Source organism: Daphnia pulicaria, chromosome 7, assembly GCF_021234035.1.
Source record: "Daphnia pulicaria isolate SC F1-1A chromosome 7, SC_F0-13Bv2, whole genome shotgun sequence".
In the NCBI taxonomy this organism is placed as follows: Eukaryota; Metazoa; Arthropoda; class Branchiopoda; order Diplostraca; family Daphniidae; genus Daphnia; species Daphnia pulicaria.
This window is the reverse complement of record NC_060919.1, coordinates 6,002,806-6,017,558: the sequence shown is the minus strand read 5'-3', so window position 1 is coordinate 6,017,558 and position 14,753 is coordinate 6,002,806. Positions and strand designations below refer to the sequence as shown.

Here is a 14,753-nt window from a genome sequence, read left to right as displayed (position 1 = left end):
ATTTCATCCCCCCCCCCCTACCCCACACTCACGCCCCCATCCGACCTTCAATTTTGTCGATTTTCGTTTGTTTCTTTTATTTTCTTTCTCGTCCTTACCCCCTTCTTTTCGCCTCGTCCTTTCGTCGTCCCTTCGTTTTTGAGAAAAAACCGAAATTTTGTGTTTTACGTAACCAAAGTATTTATTTTTTTTAAAACAGTCGATTATGTGTAGATTATTATTATTCCAGTAACGGGACACTTGGAGGCACTCAGTATTCTAAATTAACTACCAGTGTGTTGAATAACTGTTTTGAATTGACCTGATTTGTTTGTCTCTGTGAATTTTGAAAGAACAAAATTCGTGACATATTTAACGGCAATCGTGAATTGCGCTTTTTTAGAGAACCTGCGGCCGAGTTGCTTTTCCGTTCAGTGTCTAGTAGGTTCTTGGAGAGAGACAACCACTGGCATGCGCTGTAATATCTGTGTGTGTGTGTACCGTATTATTATCTAACTCTTATTTAGATTATCTAAGCCACCCCCCCCCAAAAAAAAAAAAAACAAGCTGAGTTGCTGCTGCTGCATTTTAAATCATTTTGATTTTGATTTTGATTCTTTTAATTTGAGTTTGAACCCCACGAAAATCTGAATTACGTCTCATCATTTAAAAATCCGATGATGAGCGCACTAATTGAATTATTACATTTTAGTTTTGGTTTCCTTTTTCTTCTTCTGTGTGTTGTCTCACAGATTTATATTCTACTAGTTCCATTCCGTTTTGTTTTTCTCTTCTTTTACTAAGAGACTGTAGTCCTACACAAAATTGCTAATGTGTCTCGTGCTGCGTGTGTGATGTGTGTCCGTGTGTGTGTGGATTTGTGTTGCAAATCCTAGCGCGCGCGCTCCGATCGGACTTATTTTTTTAGAAGCGAGCAAACTAGGCTAGCTCTTTGTTTTTCATTATATACTTGCAGATGACCATGTGACTCCTCAGTTTACGCCTCCAGAGTTGCCAAAGCGGGTGCATGTCAGAGGTATTTACACCCAAAACAAAAACTAACAACCCACAAAACTCGTTTTTTCTCAGTTGATTTTTCTCTTTTGATTCAACAAAAAGAAAGAAAGAAAAACTAGAAGACGATCTATCTAGAAACTGTTCTCTTATTTCTCCATTCTACTACTTACTTCTTACTACTATCATTGACATTAGTCGTGTGCGTTTTTATTCTTGTCTGACGTCGTCAAAGCTGACAGACTTTTCGGTTGTTTCGATCTGATTACCTTTTTGATTTGTGTTTTTATCTTTTGGATCATTTTCTTTTATTTTAAATTAACATTGCTGCAAAATACTGACTATAGGAAAAAACCAACGTTATGATTTGTTATGACTCTATTAGAGCTGCATTGTGTCATCATTATTATAACGCCTCAATAGAAATTTGAAATCTTTTCCATCATCATTATTATTATTATTATCATTATTATTATACTCTGTAGCGTTTTTCATTTCCATTCTATTCAGTCCGGCTCGTGATGAGATTTTCAATTTTAGATTTCATTCCATTTTTTTATTTTACTTTTGGGAGGGGATATTTGTCTGAATGGGAGCTCTCGTTTGTAACTCTTTGATATTTTTTGTGTTTTTTTTTTGTCTTCTTTTTTTCTCCCCCCTCTTTCCCACATTGCAGGTGAATTGTTGCGGGATGACGATCCACGATGTAAGTACCCCCCTTAAAACACTCGGCCAGTTATTAATGACGCGTGTTGTATTGTTTAGCCAGTGATAAGCTTCACCGAAAACAAAACATTCCGCGTATAAGTTTCTTTTTTATTTTCTTCTTCTTCTCACTTTGATCAATTACGTGCGGTTCATTTGAGCGTGAGCCCGGCTTAACCGACTTTTATTGTTATTTCTTTGTATTGTTTTGATTGGCCGGCCCAGCTCCGCTGCACAATCAACACAACGCAGCCACTACGCCGCTGCTATCGGCCGTCAACAAGACCCACAGCAGCACCAACAGGGCCATGAACAAGCTGACGGGCAACTCGTCGTCCGCCCGCGCCGCCATCGACGGCGGCCATTCCCCGTCGCCCGATTTCAACATAAGGTACGAAACGAGTTCAATTTATTTGCACCATAAAACTCTTAATCAATTATAACGCCCACGGGTTTATCACTATACAGCCGCTTAATTACAATATCAATTAACCTTGCGAATTGTATTTTACTTCCGTATTTTCAAATCGTTGATTGCGCTGATTAATAAAACGAGATAATATAGTTTAAGATGACACTTGACACTTCCAATGAGTGATTTAAAAAAAAACAAAAAAACATGTAATTGCACAACACAACAAACAAACACAAATTCTTGTATGACTTTTTACAGGTCCAAGGAGGACAGTTCCTATGCTGGTTATCACCTATCATATGAAGTGAAAAAACTCATGTACGCGTCCATTTCCCAATCATCTGCTCTCTCTATTGACTTTGTCTCTTTTGCTCTTTCATTCGGAATGAATGTCGTCTATTTACTTGATGTATCCGTGTTCTCTCTATTCTCCATTGGTTTACGTTTCGTTCGGAATTTTTACTTTTCACTTTTTACTTAGTTTAATTCGCCGCCGCTATTCAGCACCACATTTTATTAGATCGACGAAACATTTTTATTTTTTCACATTTCTTAATTTAATTTCGGCTCGTTTTCAGTTTCGGTCCATCCATTTTCTCAAAGTCTTTAAACAGACGAGAGGAAGTTGACTTCCGAGTAGAGATGAGGCAACTTTCTTTTGTGCGTCTTATTTCCTGCCTGTCGTTCGCTTTCGTTCAGCCTTTTTTTTTATTACGTTCGGTTCTGTTAGGTTTCTCCTTTTTGTGTATACACATTTTCTTTTTTCTTTTTCTTTCCAAACTTTTGATATCATTTAATCATTTGGTTTTAACCGTCGCAGGCCGACCAGTCGAGGATCCGCCGGCAACGGGTCACACAACACGGGCATCGCCGACGACCAAGCCCGCGATTTCGATTTTGAAAAGACGGAAATGAAATACGATTCGACGGGAATGTTTCACTGGTCGCCAGCTCGCTCCCTGGAAGATTGCATACTGGTATGTTTGTTAACTTTTTTAATTCACAACAATAGCTGCTATGGTCAAACTTGTATTCTTATTCTTTGGAATTTTTTATTCAGGATCGCAATCAAGCGGCCATGACGGTGCTGAACGGTCACGTCGTCGTCTGCCTCTTTGCCGACCCGGACTCGCCGTTGATCGGATTGCGCAATTTGGTCATGCCTCTGCGGGCCTCCAACTTCCATTACCACGAGCTGAAGCATGTGGTCATCGTCGGCTCCGTCGACTACATCCGACGCGAATGGAAAATGCTTCAAAACCTGCCCAAAATTTCAGTGCTCAATGTACGTCTTTTGAAAATGGCGGGCTTTTCAAATCTTTTCAAATTTTCTCAAATTCTCTCAAATTGCAGGGATCACCGCTGAGTCGAGCCGACTTGCGGGCCGTCAACGTCAACTTGTGCGACATGTGCGTCATCCTGTCGGCCAAAGTGCCCAGCAACGATGATCCCACCCTGGCCGACAAGGAGGCCATCTTGGCATCGCTCAACATCAAAGCCATGACATTCGACGACACCATCGGCGTTCTATCGCACAGTATGACCACATCATCATTTATTTATTTATTTTATATTTTTTTTTCACACGGAACTCATTTGATTTGGTTTGTTTGCTCGCAGGTAATAGCGGCCGGGAAGCGCTGACGCCCATCGGCAGTCCCATCGTTCTCCAGCGGAGAGGATCTGTCTACGGCGCGAACGTTCCCATGATCACGGGTATAGTACAGATTGAATTGATTTTTAAAAATGGATAGAAATAATTTTTAAAAAATTTGTTTTTTGGGATTATTCAATCAGAATTGGTGAATGATAGCAACGTGCAGTTTTTGGACCAAGATGACGACGACGATCCGGATACGGAGCTCTACCTCACTCAGCCATTCGCTTGCGGAACTGCGTTCGCTGTCAGCGTGCTCGACTCTCTCATGTCGACGGTAATTCTAAAAATTTTTTGACACTTGAATTTTCCCTTTTGATTTAATTATTTGACATATTTGTAATTTTTGGGGTACTTTAGACCTACTTCAATCAAAATGCTCTCACACTCATTCGGTCGCTCATCACTGGCGGGGCCACTCCCGAACTTGAGCTCATTCTAGCCGAAGGAGCCGGCCTGCGAGGTGGATACAGGTGAGTCTGCTGTCCCATCATTTGACAAATGATCATCGATTGTAATTTTATGACGCAATTTTATTTTAAAATGCAGCACGCCGGAAACACTTGGTGAACGGGACCGCTGTCGGGTGGGCCAGATCTCACTCTACGACGGACCTTTGGCCCAATACGGCGAGGGTGGCAAGTACGGCGACCTTTTCGTTGCCGCACTTCGAAACTACGGCATGTTGTGTATAGGATTGTACAGGTATAAAAGAATTTCATTCATTCCCAGAGCTAATATTTTAAATCCATTTAAATTTGATTCGACTCTGGTCGGATCCATCAGGTTTAGAGATACGAGTTCATCGGTCGATGCTTCATCCAAGCGCTACGTCGTTACCAATCCTCCTGATGATTTCACTTTACTACCCACAGATCAGGTTTATTTGATTCTCGATTGATAAATGAGAAGAAATTAAATTCGAATTATTTTTGGGCATCAGGTCTTCGTCCTGATGCAGTTCGATCCCGGCCTCGAATATCAGCCCAACCGAGGAGAACAACATGGCCGCGAGGGAAACTCCTGACTCTTGCTCTGTAGCGCCCTCACCGATGGTCCTTATTCTTACATTTGAAATAGTCGAAAATTCAATAATAATAATAATAATTAATTGCAAATTATCAGAAAAGAAAAAACAGTTTTAAAAATAATAAGCAACACATTTTTCAAAAAAACTAAACAACACACAACGGAGCAAAACAAACAAAAAAAAGATTCTCGCGGACAGCGTGCTGCGCTTCGATTGGCCTCTTTTCAAAAATTTTCTCTTTGAATATCATCCAACTTCCTTGACTCCCCTTATCGCTTCTCGATGATGGAAAAGCCTCCCCCGCCCAACAACCAGTGACTCCCGGTGAATTTCTGAGCTTAGCCCACCACCATCTTGTTGTTGTCACGACACACTCACACACACACACTCCTCTTTTGATATGCAAAGAAGAAAAAAGAAGAAAAGGACCCGTTTCCTAAAGACTCAATCAAAGCTCCAAAGCGAAATGAGAGAGAGAGAGAGAGAGAGAGAGAAATGAAACGGGGGTTGGGTTCGTTATTAGGGATTGAAATTGACTCTATGGCGACCTCCATATATCCAACGATTGTTGAACTGTGATACCTTGTAAGAAAAAAACAAAACAAAATTTAACCAAAAATGAAAAAAATAACTGGCCAAGCGCAGACTACGTACCCAGATGTTACCGCAAAACAAAAAAGAACCACACCCATTTCTGGTCAAATAAGTTGCTCCTAAAAATCCCTCCCTCAAAGTAAACAAAAAAAAATCCTGTTTGCAAGATTGCCACTATTTGGTTTCTTTTTAAAATTTAAACTTAACACAGTCAAACTGCAGCAATTTTTGTTCCACACCAAAGAAAAAACAATTTGTTTTTTAGATTTAAATTTCATTTCGAAATTCATGGCATTGTCCCCATGTTTATTCAAACCATCGTGAGGTGCTCTACAGGCGAAAGAATTTGAATTCTTTGATTCGTTGGCATTTGTTATACCGAGCTAAAACAAAAATGAGGCTATACGATTTAACGACATGAAAAACAAAAACAAATAACCTAATAGCCGTCTGAAGGAGTCATTCAATTGTTACGACTGTTTGACAGCTTCTTGCTGGTTCCACTAATATGCAAATACTTTGGTTTGTCTGTTTGTGTGTGAATGAAGGGTCGACTGTTGAAGGGCCAGCTCTTGATAATTATTGATGAGGGGATAGCAAAACAAAAACAAAAATTGTTCTTTTTTTCCCCCCGTGTGTTGTTTGTTGTTGCTCTGATTGAACTGATTGACTGGGCGGACACTTTGATCCGCCGCAAATTGATTTCTCTTTTCTCCCCTCCGTGTATAATAATAATATAATAGGCGGGCAGGTTGATTTTTCTGGGCCTCTCCTGACAAAATTAGGGTTCTTTATCCGACAAAAAAGGAAAAACCTTGTACTTGGTTGTATTTTCTCTCTTTTCTATCTTTAATTATCGACCTTGTTCACACACGAAAAGCATTTCATGTTCAGAGAGATGAGGCACCGCTCGATTAAAAGTAGTCTACTCGTGCGACGACATTAAACATAAATAGCTGCCCCCCTCGTGAAAAAGAAAAAAAACACTAACCAAATTACGAAACACTGCTGTAGCCTCTGTATACTCTTTTGCTATTTCATTTTTATTCGTTTGATTTTCGTGAGAGCCGAAGCAAAAAAAAAAAAAAAGGTTCCGAAAATGTCACACATTTTTCTTTTTCGAATTTTGATTTCGAGCTATTTAAAAATAGGGCGTTCCTTGTCTTGGCCATTTTAACTTAAAACACCAAAGAAATCTATCTCTTTCTTATTACTCTTTTGATTTTTCTTTCTCACTATTATCTGTCTCTATACCTGTCTGTCTCTCTATCTTTCTTCCCTCTCTCATCATTATTTCAATAGGATTACTAAAATCACATTCTCTATAGGCCCCCCGTGAAAAATCTTTTTGAAGTCTTTTGAAACCCTATTGGCTGTGGGAAGGAAAACAAAACCTTAACGAACCCTCAAAAAAGACAAATGAAAATGATATTATATTATGTATGGTGAATCACAGGCAGATAATAAGTCGTCACTGTCAATAATCTTCCAAAATTTCCTTTTTTTGAAATTTTCGGTTGGGATTTTTTCTGTGTGCCGGGTTCTTTTTTGTAAAAATCACCTGGCCTGTTTTTTTCTATTTCTATTCTATCCCTCCCTTGCTCCTCTATATCCTTCTTATATCTTTCTCTGTCATAACTTTTTATCTCTTTGAAGAAAAACTGCTGCTGCCGTAGAGATCACACCATTCTGGATTGGGCGAAATCCGAATCGGAACGACTTGCGATAATACTAACAAAAGGGCGCCGATGTATATATATATCTTTGGGGAGGGAATGTTCGGGGGGGGGGGAATAAACTCCCATACATACTTATTGTGTATAAAGGAGATATATATGTATGGCTATTGGCGAAATGTAGGACGACTTGTTTTCGTTATTGGGATGGTTCATCGTTATGTCATCCAATGCAAAAAAACAAACAAAAACAAAACAAAAAAAAGTTGCATCTCTCACTCTCTCCCTTCTCCATTGTTTTTTCATTTGACTGTCTTTTGATTTGATTTTTCTTCACACGTCACCAGGTCAGTGTTTCTTTTTAAAAAAGCCCCCCAAAATCTTACAAAAAAAAACTAAAAAAATTCTATCTTTTTTTAATTTTAGTCTCGAATTTCTCTTTCAATTTCTATCTCTGTCTCTTTTTTCATTTTTTCTCCGTCTTTTTGAATTGATTCGTTGTTTCATTCTCTCTAACTCCACCTCCCTTTTCTCCGTTCTTCATTCGACATTTTACATACAACCGAGAACGGTTTTTTTCAAAGCACTGAAGCTACACCCACCTCCTTGCCTTATTGTTTACCGTATTTAACCGGAGAGGAAGAAAAAAAAATCAATACACATGTTCATTGCCAAAAATTTCGGAGGTACTTTGATTATTATTGCGCAAGGCATCTACAGCACAGATATAAAATGATCAATGTAAATTCAAACTACTATGACAAGCGTTTGAATTTTCCCAGATCACGGATTTGCACTCCCTCAACGGTTTGAGTTGGCCAGTTGAGCCCTGGTGATGCGGGACTCAAAAAAGTAATATGTTTAGCGTGTGACTCCGCAACACGGTGTCACCTGCCAGCCAGCGTGTCTCCTTTTATATTTAATAAGACATTATTAGCGATTAATAATTTCGGATCTGGCTAGAAGATGAAACTGTTCGGATGTCACTAGAAGTGCTGCTGGTGAATCAGGTTATTTAGACTTGGAACAAGTAACAAGTCTCTGCCAGTTTGAATATTTGAAGTTTCCTATCCTTTATTCCTATACGTTGTACTAGGCCCACACAGTGGGGTGTGGATCGATTACCAACCAATATCTGCTGAGCAACTATTTTAAACATTCAACGATGGCTGAAACAAATCTTAAACTTGTTAAAATATTCAGGCTTGCGAAACTAAAGCTATGTTGCTGAAATCATCCCCTTATTAAAATAGCGCATGCCTGAAGCTGATTGGCCTGATTCTATTACGTAAATAAATTTCAGGAGAACAGGTCCCCTATCAACATTTTTTTTTTGGGTGGGGGTATTTTTATAAGAATTCAGAAAACAAATAACATTTCCTATAAGTTATTATATTTTTGCTTAGGTACACATTGCTTTCTACAGGTAAAAAGGCAACAGTGCTTCCCAAAATTCCAGTTCTCACGGATGTTCGTCTGCAGTGCACCAAAAGTCCAAAAGTCCAAAACTGTTTTTGATTTCACGTCACTCATAGCTCATAGCACAGAATCACAGATGTTGAGTCTGCCATTAGAATATTGTTGCAAAATTTCAATCATAATTGTTGGATTGTAGTTAGCATTTGACAAAAGAGTTCGTTCACGTAAAAGTTTGCTTTTGTTTCTCTATTGCATTGCCTGTGCCACCTGTGCTATACCCGCGGATGTCCCGTTACCCTCATAAAGTGGTTGAAACAAAGCAGAAGCAGTCAAATCAAAGCAGCAGCCCATCTGACCAGAGCACATACAAAAATGAGTTCTCCAATAAAATTTTGTTGTGTGCTTTTATTACGTCAAAATCACCCCACCATTTAGTTCCAATGCAACAGCAGCAAGTACAGTGTGACTGTTGAAGCACAGACTACGAAGTGGTTGAAGCTACCTCTACTTCATAAAGAATTCAATCACATAAAACAAGTACTTAATGAAGTGACATCTCAAACATTAAGTGTACAGTGCCATCAACATCTACAGTCTACATGAACTCAAATGTTTGTCTAAAATACGAAGAATTCCAATCTCCAGAATACATGGGAATTGGTATGGATTACAGTTCCACATCAGGAAACAAAACATTAATGGCGAAGAACAGTCGAAATTCTTTATTTCTCTTTTTAGACTTTCAGACTGCTGATTCATTGCTAAACTCATCTTTGCAGAAAAAAGTGACTTCCAGGAAGAAATCGCTGTGGTGACCAAATTCTTCCCATATGTGTCACTAGTTCACTACTCGAGCCCCCGCCAAATGAACTTTTGCTACAGTTTTTGCCAAGACGGAACTTGAAAAGCCACTTTATCACAAGCTATTCTGCTTGAGGTAGATGACTCCCATGATACAGTTGACAAATGAGAATAAGTTGCATAAAATTCAACTGCCTCTTCTTTCATTTTATAAAGGCTACTAATTAATTTTATTTAGGCAACAGCAATTGCTTTATGGAACTCGACGAACAAGTTGCTGGTGATAAATTTAAAACGATCGCCAAAGTTAAGAAAGAATAATCGGCGGCTCAATGCACAACACAGAAGTCCAAATGGAAGATATGAAAAGGGTATGGCCTTGAAGTGGATAAGGATTTGATTGAAAAGTTGCATGTTTAATCTGCACCCAAAGCTTAGCCTTGGCCAGAAGGTCCATCTATTACCGATAAACCAACATCTAACAGAACTTATTCCCCATATATAAGGCTGGCATTATTGAAGCGAGCAAGTTAACTTACGATTCATAGTTCTGATGGAAACTCTATCAAGAAGAAAAACATTCGACTGCTCTTTTACCAACTGACGTCATATTCAAGATGGGTGTAGAAGTGCGGCACACGACGTGTGTCAACCTGTAAACTAGCTTTCTATAAGAACCTGACGTCAGAGTGACTGACACCACAAATGTTACCTGTTGCACAATTTCTCCAAATCATACCGTCATGCTTCAGACTATTCGTTCTATGTTGTTGCAATTGCACCTTTAATTGCCTGCTATTTTATTGCAGTTTTATTGGATTGGGATTAGCGAAAGTCTTGGATCCAAGCCGTCAATCAAAATCTCTTGTCTACCGACCCGGATCTTCGCGTCCTCTTGATCCTGGTTGCTTGCATCCGCCCTGTTGTTTTCTCCACTCTTCTTCCCAATGCGAAAGGGTTGGCATTGCAGTTACCAATACGTTCTGTAAGTTAACTTTGTGTCATTGCTTATGTTTAAAATCCCACCTGAATCGCTATTTTTTTGCACTGGCTTCTCCAAAAAATCGCGGACACTCGTCAATCCGCCGAAAGGGCAACAAAGGAATAAGATCCATCAACAGCGATAGGGACCCTTTGTTGAATCTAAAATCTTAAATAATCTTATTCTTATTCACAGTTCTAAGAACCGGAATTTCATCGTTTAATGAATAATTTGAAAAACTCGCGCCATTTACTAGGATCAGGTCTGAAGGGGACTTAAAGGCTAGTCATTTCCAACCATTTCTTTCAGCTCCTTTATTTAATCTTAGCCAACACGGAGAAGTTGTCAAGGGGATAACTTTGCTATTAGATTAGTTTTCAAAAAAATTCTTAATTCGCCTGCATTGCATTTCGGAATCGTCAGTTGCTTTAATAGTTGTTGAATCTGTTTTAAGGATGTGGTTCGCTTTCGATAGGATTTTAAGCGGTAGCACTGACAGCATCATAAAGGGAAGAATTTGACTTTGATCCCATTTTTATCCTTCAGCATAAGCTCCTGCGCCGTTCTTTCACTTTTTCGGATGTCGTTTCACTGACACACCGAAATACACTTTGCAACACAAACTTTTGGTTTTAAGGGCAAGTTGACGTTATGTTACACTGTTGGACTAATTGGTGTGTGGAATAAATGTAACGCTTCGATTGAAAAAGAAACAACACAGGGTTTCCCAGTTTTTCCACGGGTTTTCCCAGTTTTTCCACAGGTTGACGACCAGAAGTTAGAAGAAAGAAAACGGTGTATAGCGCCTCATTTTGCGCTAAGGAGAAAATAATCTTTTGCAATTCGCACATACAAGCTGACTTTCTAAGAGCGACCTGGAGGTATAAAAGCAACCTGTTGAGACAATCATAAGCACAGTTGCGAATCATTCTCTTCTCCGACTAGTAGTAACAACACTTTAACACGATGGTAAAGCAAATATTTTGTTTAAACTTTTATTCAAGCTAATATTGTTAAATTTCTGTGTTTTACAGATTGTTAATACCTTCAAATGTATTGTGCTGTTGGGTCTGATGCTAAATCAACATGGAACTGAAGCACAACGTAAGTATTTTGATAACATTACACATATAACATGCAGCTAAAACATATTTATTCATTATTGCTTTGAAATAAAATTCTTGCCTCGTTTTTCAGGTGGCGGTTACTCAGCTCCCCCTCAAGCATCACCATCTTCCAGCTCAAATTATGGTGGTGGGAATACTGGAACTCATTCAGGAGCTGGGTCATCTTACCAGCAACATTCGCAATCTGCTTCGCCCTACCAGCAACAAGCCCCAGTTGCTCCTCCAACCTATCAACAACCTGCTCCGTCTTACCAGCAGCAGTCCCATTCGGCTCCTTCTTACCAGCAACAAGCTCCAGCAACTTCATCGTACCAGCAGCAAGCACCAGCGGTTCCATCGTACCAACAATCTTCTCCATCGGCCTCATCTCATCAACAGCAACATCATGCTCCAGCGGCTCAGTCATACCCACAACAAGCTTCCTCATCACCATCATACCGGCCACAGGCCCCTGTAGCTCCAGCCCCGTCTTATCAACAGCATGCTCCAGCCGCTCCGTCGTACCAACAACCCGCTCCGGCAGCCCCGACCTACCAACAGCCGGCCCAAGCGGCTCCATCCTACCAGCAACAGCAAGTACCCGTTGCTCCTCCAGTCTACCAGCAGCAACAGGCCCCTTCGATCCCATCTTATCAGCAACAATCGGCCCCAGCGGCTCCATCGTATCAACAGCAGGCTCCAGCTGCCTCTTCCTATGGCGGGGCTTCTCCTCAGGCCGGAGGAGCTTACTAGAAAAGTGTAGAACATTTTAGATTTCCAGTTGAACTTTAGAGCTTTATCCTCTTTATGCATCCTAAATGTAAGCTTAAAGATTTGTTGAAATGATGCTTTCAGAAATTATATAAAGAATATATTGACTTACGGCAAGTGATGACTTTTCATTGCCTTTACTGTCCAGTGATGTGGAAAACTGAACAAAATTAAAGAAAGGACACAAATCAAGGATACAAATCAGTCGCTCTGCTTAAAGCCTCATTAGTAAAATCGGGTTGCTGTCAGAAGAACTCCACCGACAGTAGAAATCAAAAGACATAAGAACTCGTTTTTAAATATTATAAAAAATACCCGACAAGAAACTCCACTGCCCGACAGTAGAACTCCACTTGAAAATAATTCAAGAATTTATTGGAGTTCTATTTCTAATTGACGCGTAGTGGAGTTGCAGACGAAGCTGTCACATTCCGACCGCTGTGCTTTTGGTGGTTCTTTACTGACCGCTAGATGCCACTGACTTCAATTGATTTGTTTTTAAGCACAGCCTGCATCATGAACATGGCGAAACAAATTGTTGCTATTTTATACTTATTTTTCTGTGATTCAAAATTACCGAATTGAACTTCGTTTGTGTAAGTTTATATTGAACTAGTTTCCTTATTTTTATATATTACACCCATTTCTTCAAATTCTAGAAAGTCTTGAGTCATTCCAACAAGTTGACTTAGTGCTTCTCAGCCATGAGCCATCCATTAGATCCACTGTCAAAAGCCTGAAACTCAAATTTGAAGCCCACATGTATTGGAATTATGCAAATGTGCCGATAAGGTATTTTCCCATTAATACTATAGAAAAATGAAGCATTAAAACTGTCATAATTGATATTTCATATAACAGAGGTATTCTTGCTCATTGTCCATAGGATCTTTTCCGAATCTTGTGATTTTGATAGTGTAGCCTGTTAGTTATAACAATGATTTCTACATCTGTTTAGAAGTCAACCCAGTCCAGAGATAGGTAAAGTTTTATTTTTCATAAATAACTTTGTGTAAATTTGTAAATAATGTACATAATTTTCCTTATCACATTGCTTCTTAGAGTTTCAGTTTAGTGTGGAGTGTGAAACGAATAACCTGCCATGTGCATGTGCATTTACCAGATCTGCTTGATGAAAGTCAAATGCCTTGCTGAATTTTGTAAACATCATTATCACCTTTTACCATGCTACTATGAGTCTATGAGTTAATGACTGAGAAGTTCTGCTCCGTCCGCTGTGACACACACCTGCAGCCACTCGCCACGGGATTATGCCAAGGTAACCGACAATTGACTTACTTTCATAGACTATCTACTAAAAATCTACTTGTGTTAAACTCTGTGTCTCTGTAGTAACTCCAAAATCATTCTCTTCTTGCGCGCAAACAGTGTTCCGTAGACGTTTCTTTTTTCTAACGCTAGATGGCTTTTCGATAATTTTCAGCTGTCAAAACAGTCAGTGTCTACTACTTTTCATATCTCTTTAAACATTTATTGGCAGTTATTGTGTGGAAATTTTTAAGTGATAACTGACGATAACTATTCCACCAACAAAGCTCACTTGTTATATTTTTAATAATGTGGTTTTTTTCTACTTCCGGTTTTCTAATTTCAGTCAGTAGTTCAGTAAATATTCATTCGACGCACAAAGGAACCACTAATTAGTGATCCTCGTCAAATTTGTGGTAAAGTTCATGTTTTTTTTTGTACGTACGCGTACTTCCGGTTTACTAGATACTACTAGATTAGATAGACTAGATTTCGGCCAAATTTTGGATTTCGCTTAAATCACACCTAATCGACCCCAAATTTCATGGAGATCACGAATATTTGGTTTAATTTGACTACAGCTCAATGGTTAAGGCGCTATCGCCTACTTTCGGTGTAGTTCCGGAAAATTTTCTTAAAACTAGCAAGTGAGCTTTGTTCTGTATACAGTTATTAATATTGAAAGCAAACTTTTAGCAATTTAAAGTGCGCCTTTAAAGTTTTGAGCAAAAAAACTAGATTAATGTACCTATATGTATTATGTAACTTTTATTGGCATGTCACTTAATAAGAATTGTTTTCTCTTTATTCAGGTAATGCAGCGGAGACGTCGAGAAGATGAACACCAAAACATCGCCGGTATCTCCAAAATGTCAGCGCGGATCATCATTTGTTGTTGGTAATATTTTGTTTGTTTGTGCTAGTTAACCCGTTGGCTGCCACGCCTTTGTTTTCCCCTGTGTTAGCTCCTTAGCACGGGCCGCGCTGTTCGGTCTCGTGGTTTACATGCCGCGGGGTCGGACAGTCGCACCAGCCCAAGATTTGCCGCAAGGCGCCTGTTAGGCAGTGCACCATAGGGACTTCCCCCTTGTCGATACGGTGATGGATTCTAGAGGCGTGCATTCCATCTTCTCCTGTCACCGTGTCAGCCCGGACTTGTCAGCAATGGCAAGTCCCACCTTTTGTCATGGATCCTTCAGACATGGCGCGTAGAGTAGTAGAAGAACAACCTACGGGTTATATGGCGTGGCAGCCAACGGGTTAACTTAAGTGTATGTATGTAATATGTATTTATGTATGTATAATATGTGTGATTGTTAAATGTGGTGGAATTGT

The 14,753-nt window shown here is 39.5% G+C and overlaps 2 protein-coding genes and 1 long non-coding RNA gene across 25 annotated transcripts in view; all 3 read left to right on the top strand.

The window, feature by feature from the left end:
- The window catches only part of LOC124349241 (calcium-activated potassium channel slowpoke-like), a 35,676-nt gene extending 29,177 nt beyond the window's left edge, over positions 1-6,499 (top strand). For 14 of the 21 annotated variants that reach the window (XM_046799684.1, XM_046799686.1, XM_046799691.1 and 11 more), the window contains 12 exons: positions 956-1,015; positions 1,670-1,699; positions 1,924-2,089; positions 2,372-2,431; positions 2,934-3,090; positions 3,174-3,398; positions 3,467-3,650; positions 3,734-3,829; positions 3,911-4,047; positions 4,131-4,243; positions 4,320-4,650; positions 4,714-6,499. In XM_046799684.1, the coding sequence (XP_046655640.1) occupies positions 956-1,015; positions 1,670-1,699; positions 1,924-2,089; positions 2,372-2,431; positions 2,934-3,090; positions 3,174-3,398; positions 3,467-3,650; positions 3,734-3,829; positions 3,911-4,047; positions 4,131-4,243; positions 4,320-4,650; positions 4,714-4,797 (1,643 nt within the window). In that variant the 3' untranslated portion in view covers positions 4,798-6,499. The remainder of the gene's footprint in view (positions 1-955; positions 1,016-1,669; positions 1,700-1,923; positions 2,090-2,371; positions 2,432-2,933; positions 3,091-3,173; positions 3,399-3,466; positions 3,651-3,733; positions 3,830-3,910; positions 4,048-4,130; positions 4,244-4,319; positions 4,651-4,713) is intronic. The other 7 variants (XM_046799703.1, XM_046799701.1, XM_046799696.1 and 4 more) reach the window with 3 other exon arrangements.
- Positions 6,500-8,524: 2,025 nt separating this feature from the next.
- LOC124348530 (DNA-directed RNA polymerase II subunit RPB1-like) lies at positions 8,525-12,135 on the top strand. 2 transcript variants are annotated; one of them, XM_046798761.1, is made up of 6 exons: positions 8,525-9,149; positions 9,228-9,426; positions 9,529-9,596; positions 10,120-10,275; positions 11,307-11,376; positions 11,470-12,135. In XM_046798761.1, the coding sequence occupies exons 3-6, from the start codon at positions 9,546-9,548 to the stop codon at positions 12,129-12,131; spliced, it is 939 nt and encodes a 312-aa protein (XP_046654717.1). In that variant the 5' UTR covers positions 8,525-9,149; positions 9,228-9,426; positions 9,529-9,545; the 3' UTR covers positions 12,132-12,135. The 2 variants fall into 2 exon arrangements, with proteins under 2 accessions (XP_046654717.1, XP_046654716.1); XM_046798760.1 differs by lacking the exons at positions 8,525-9,149; positions 9,228-9,426 and adding an exon at positions 9,441-9,465.
- Positions 12,136-12,574: 439 nt separating this feature from the next.
- LOC124348442 lies at positions 12,575-14,279 on the top strand. 2 transcript variants are annotated; one of them, XR_006919988.1, is made up of 5 exons: positions 12,575-12,745; positions 12,809-12,941; positions 13,011-13,130; positions 13,212-13,428; positions 14,231-14,279. It is a non-coding gene; the product is annotated as an uncharacterized LOC124348442 (long non-coding RNA). The 2 variants fall into 2 exon arrangements; XR_006919987.1 differs by having other exon boundaries at positions 12,579-12,745; positions 13,036-13,130.
- Positions 14,280-14,753: the final 474 nt, after the last annotated feature.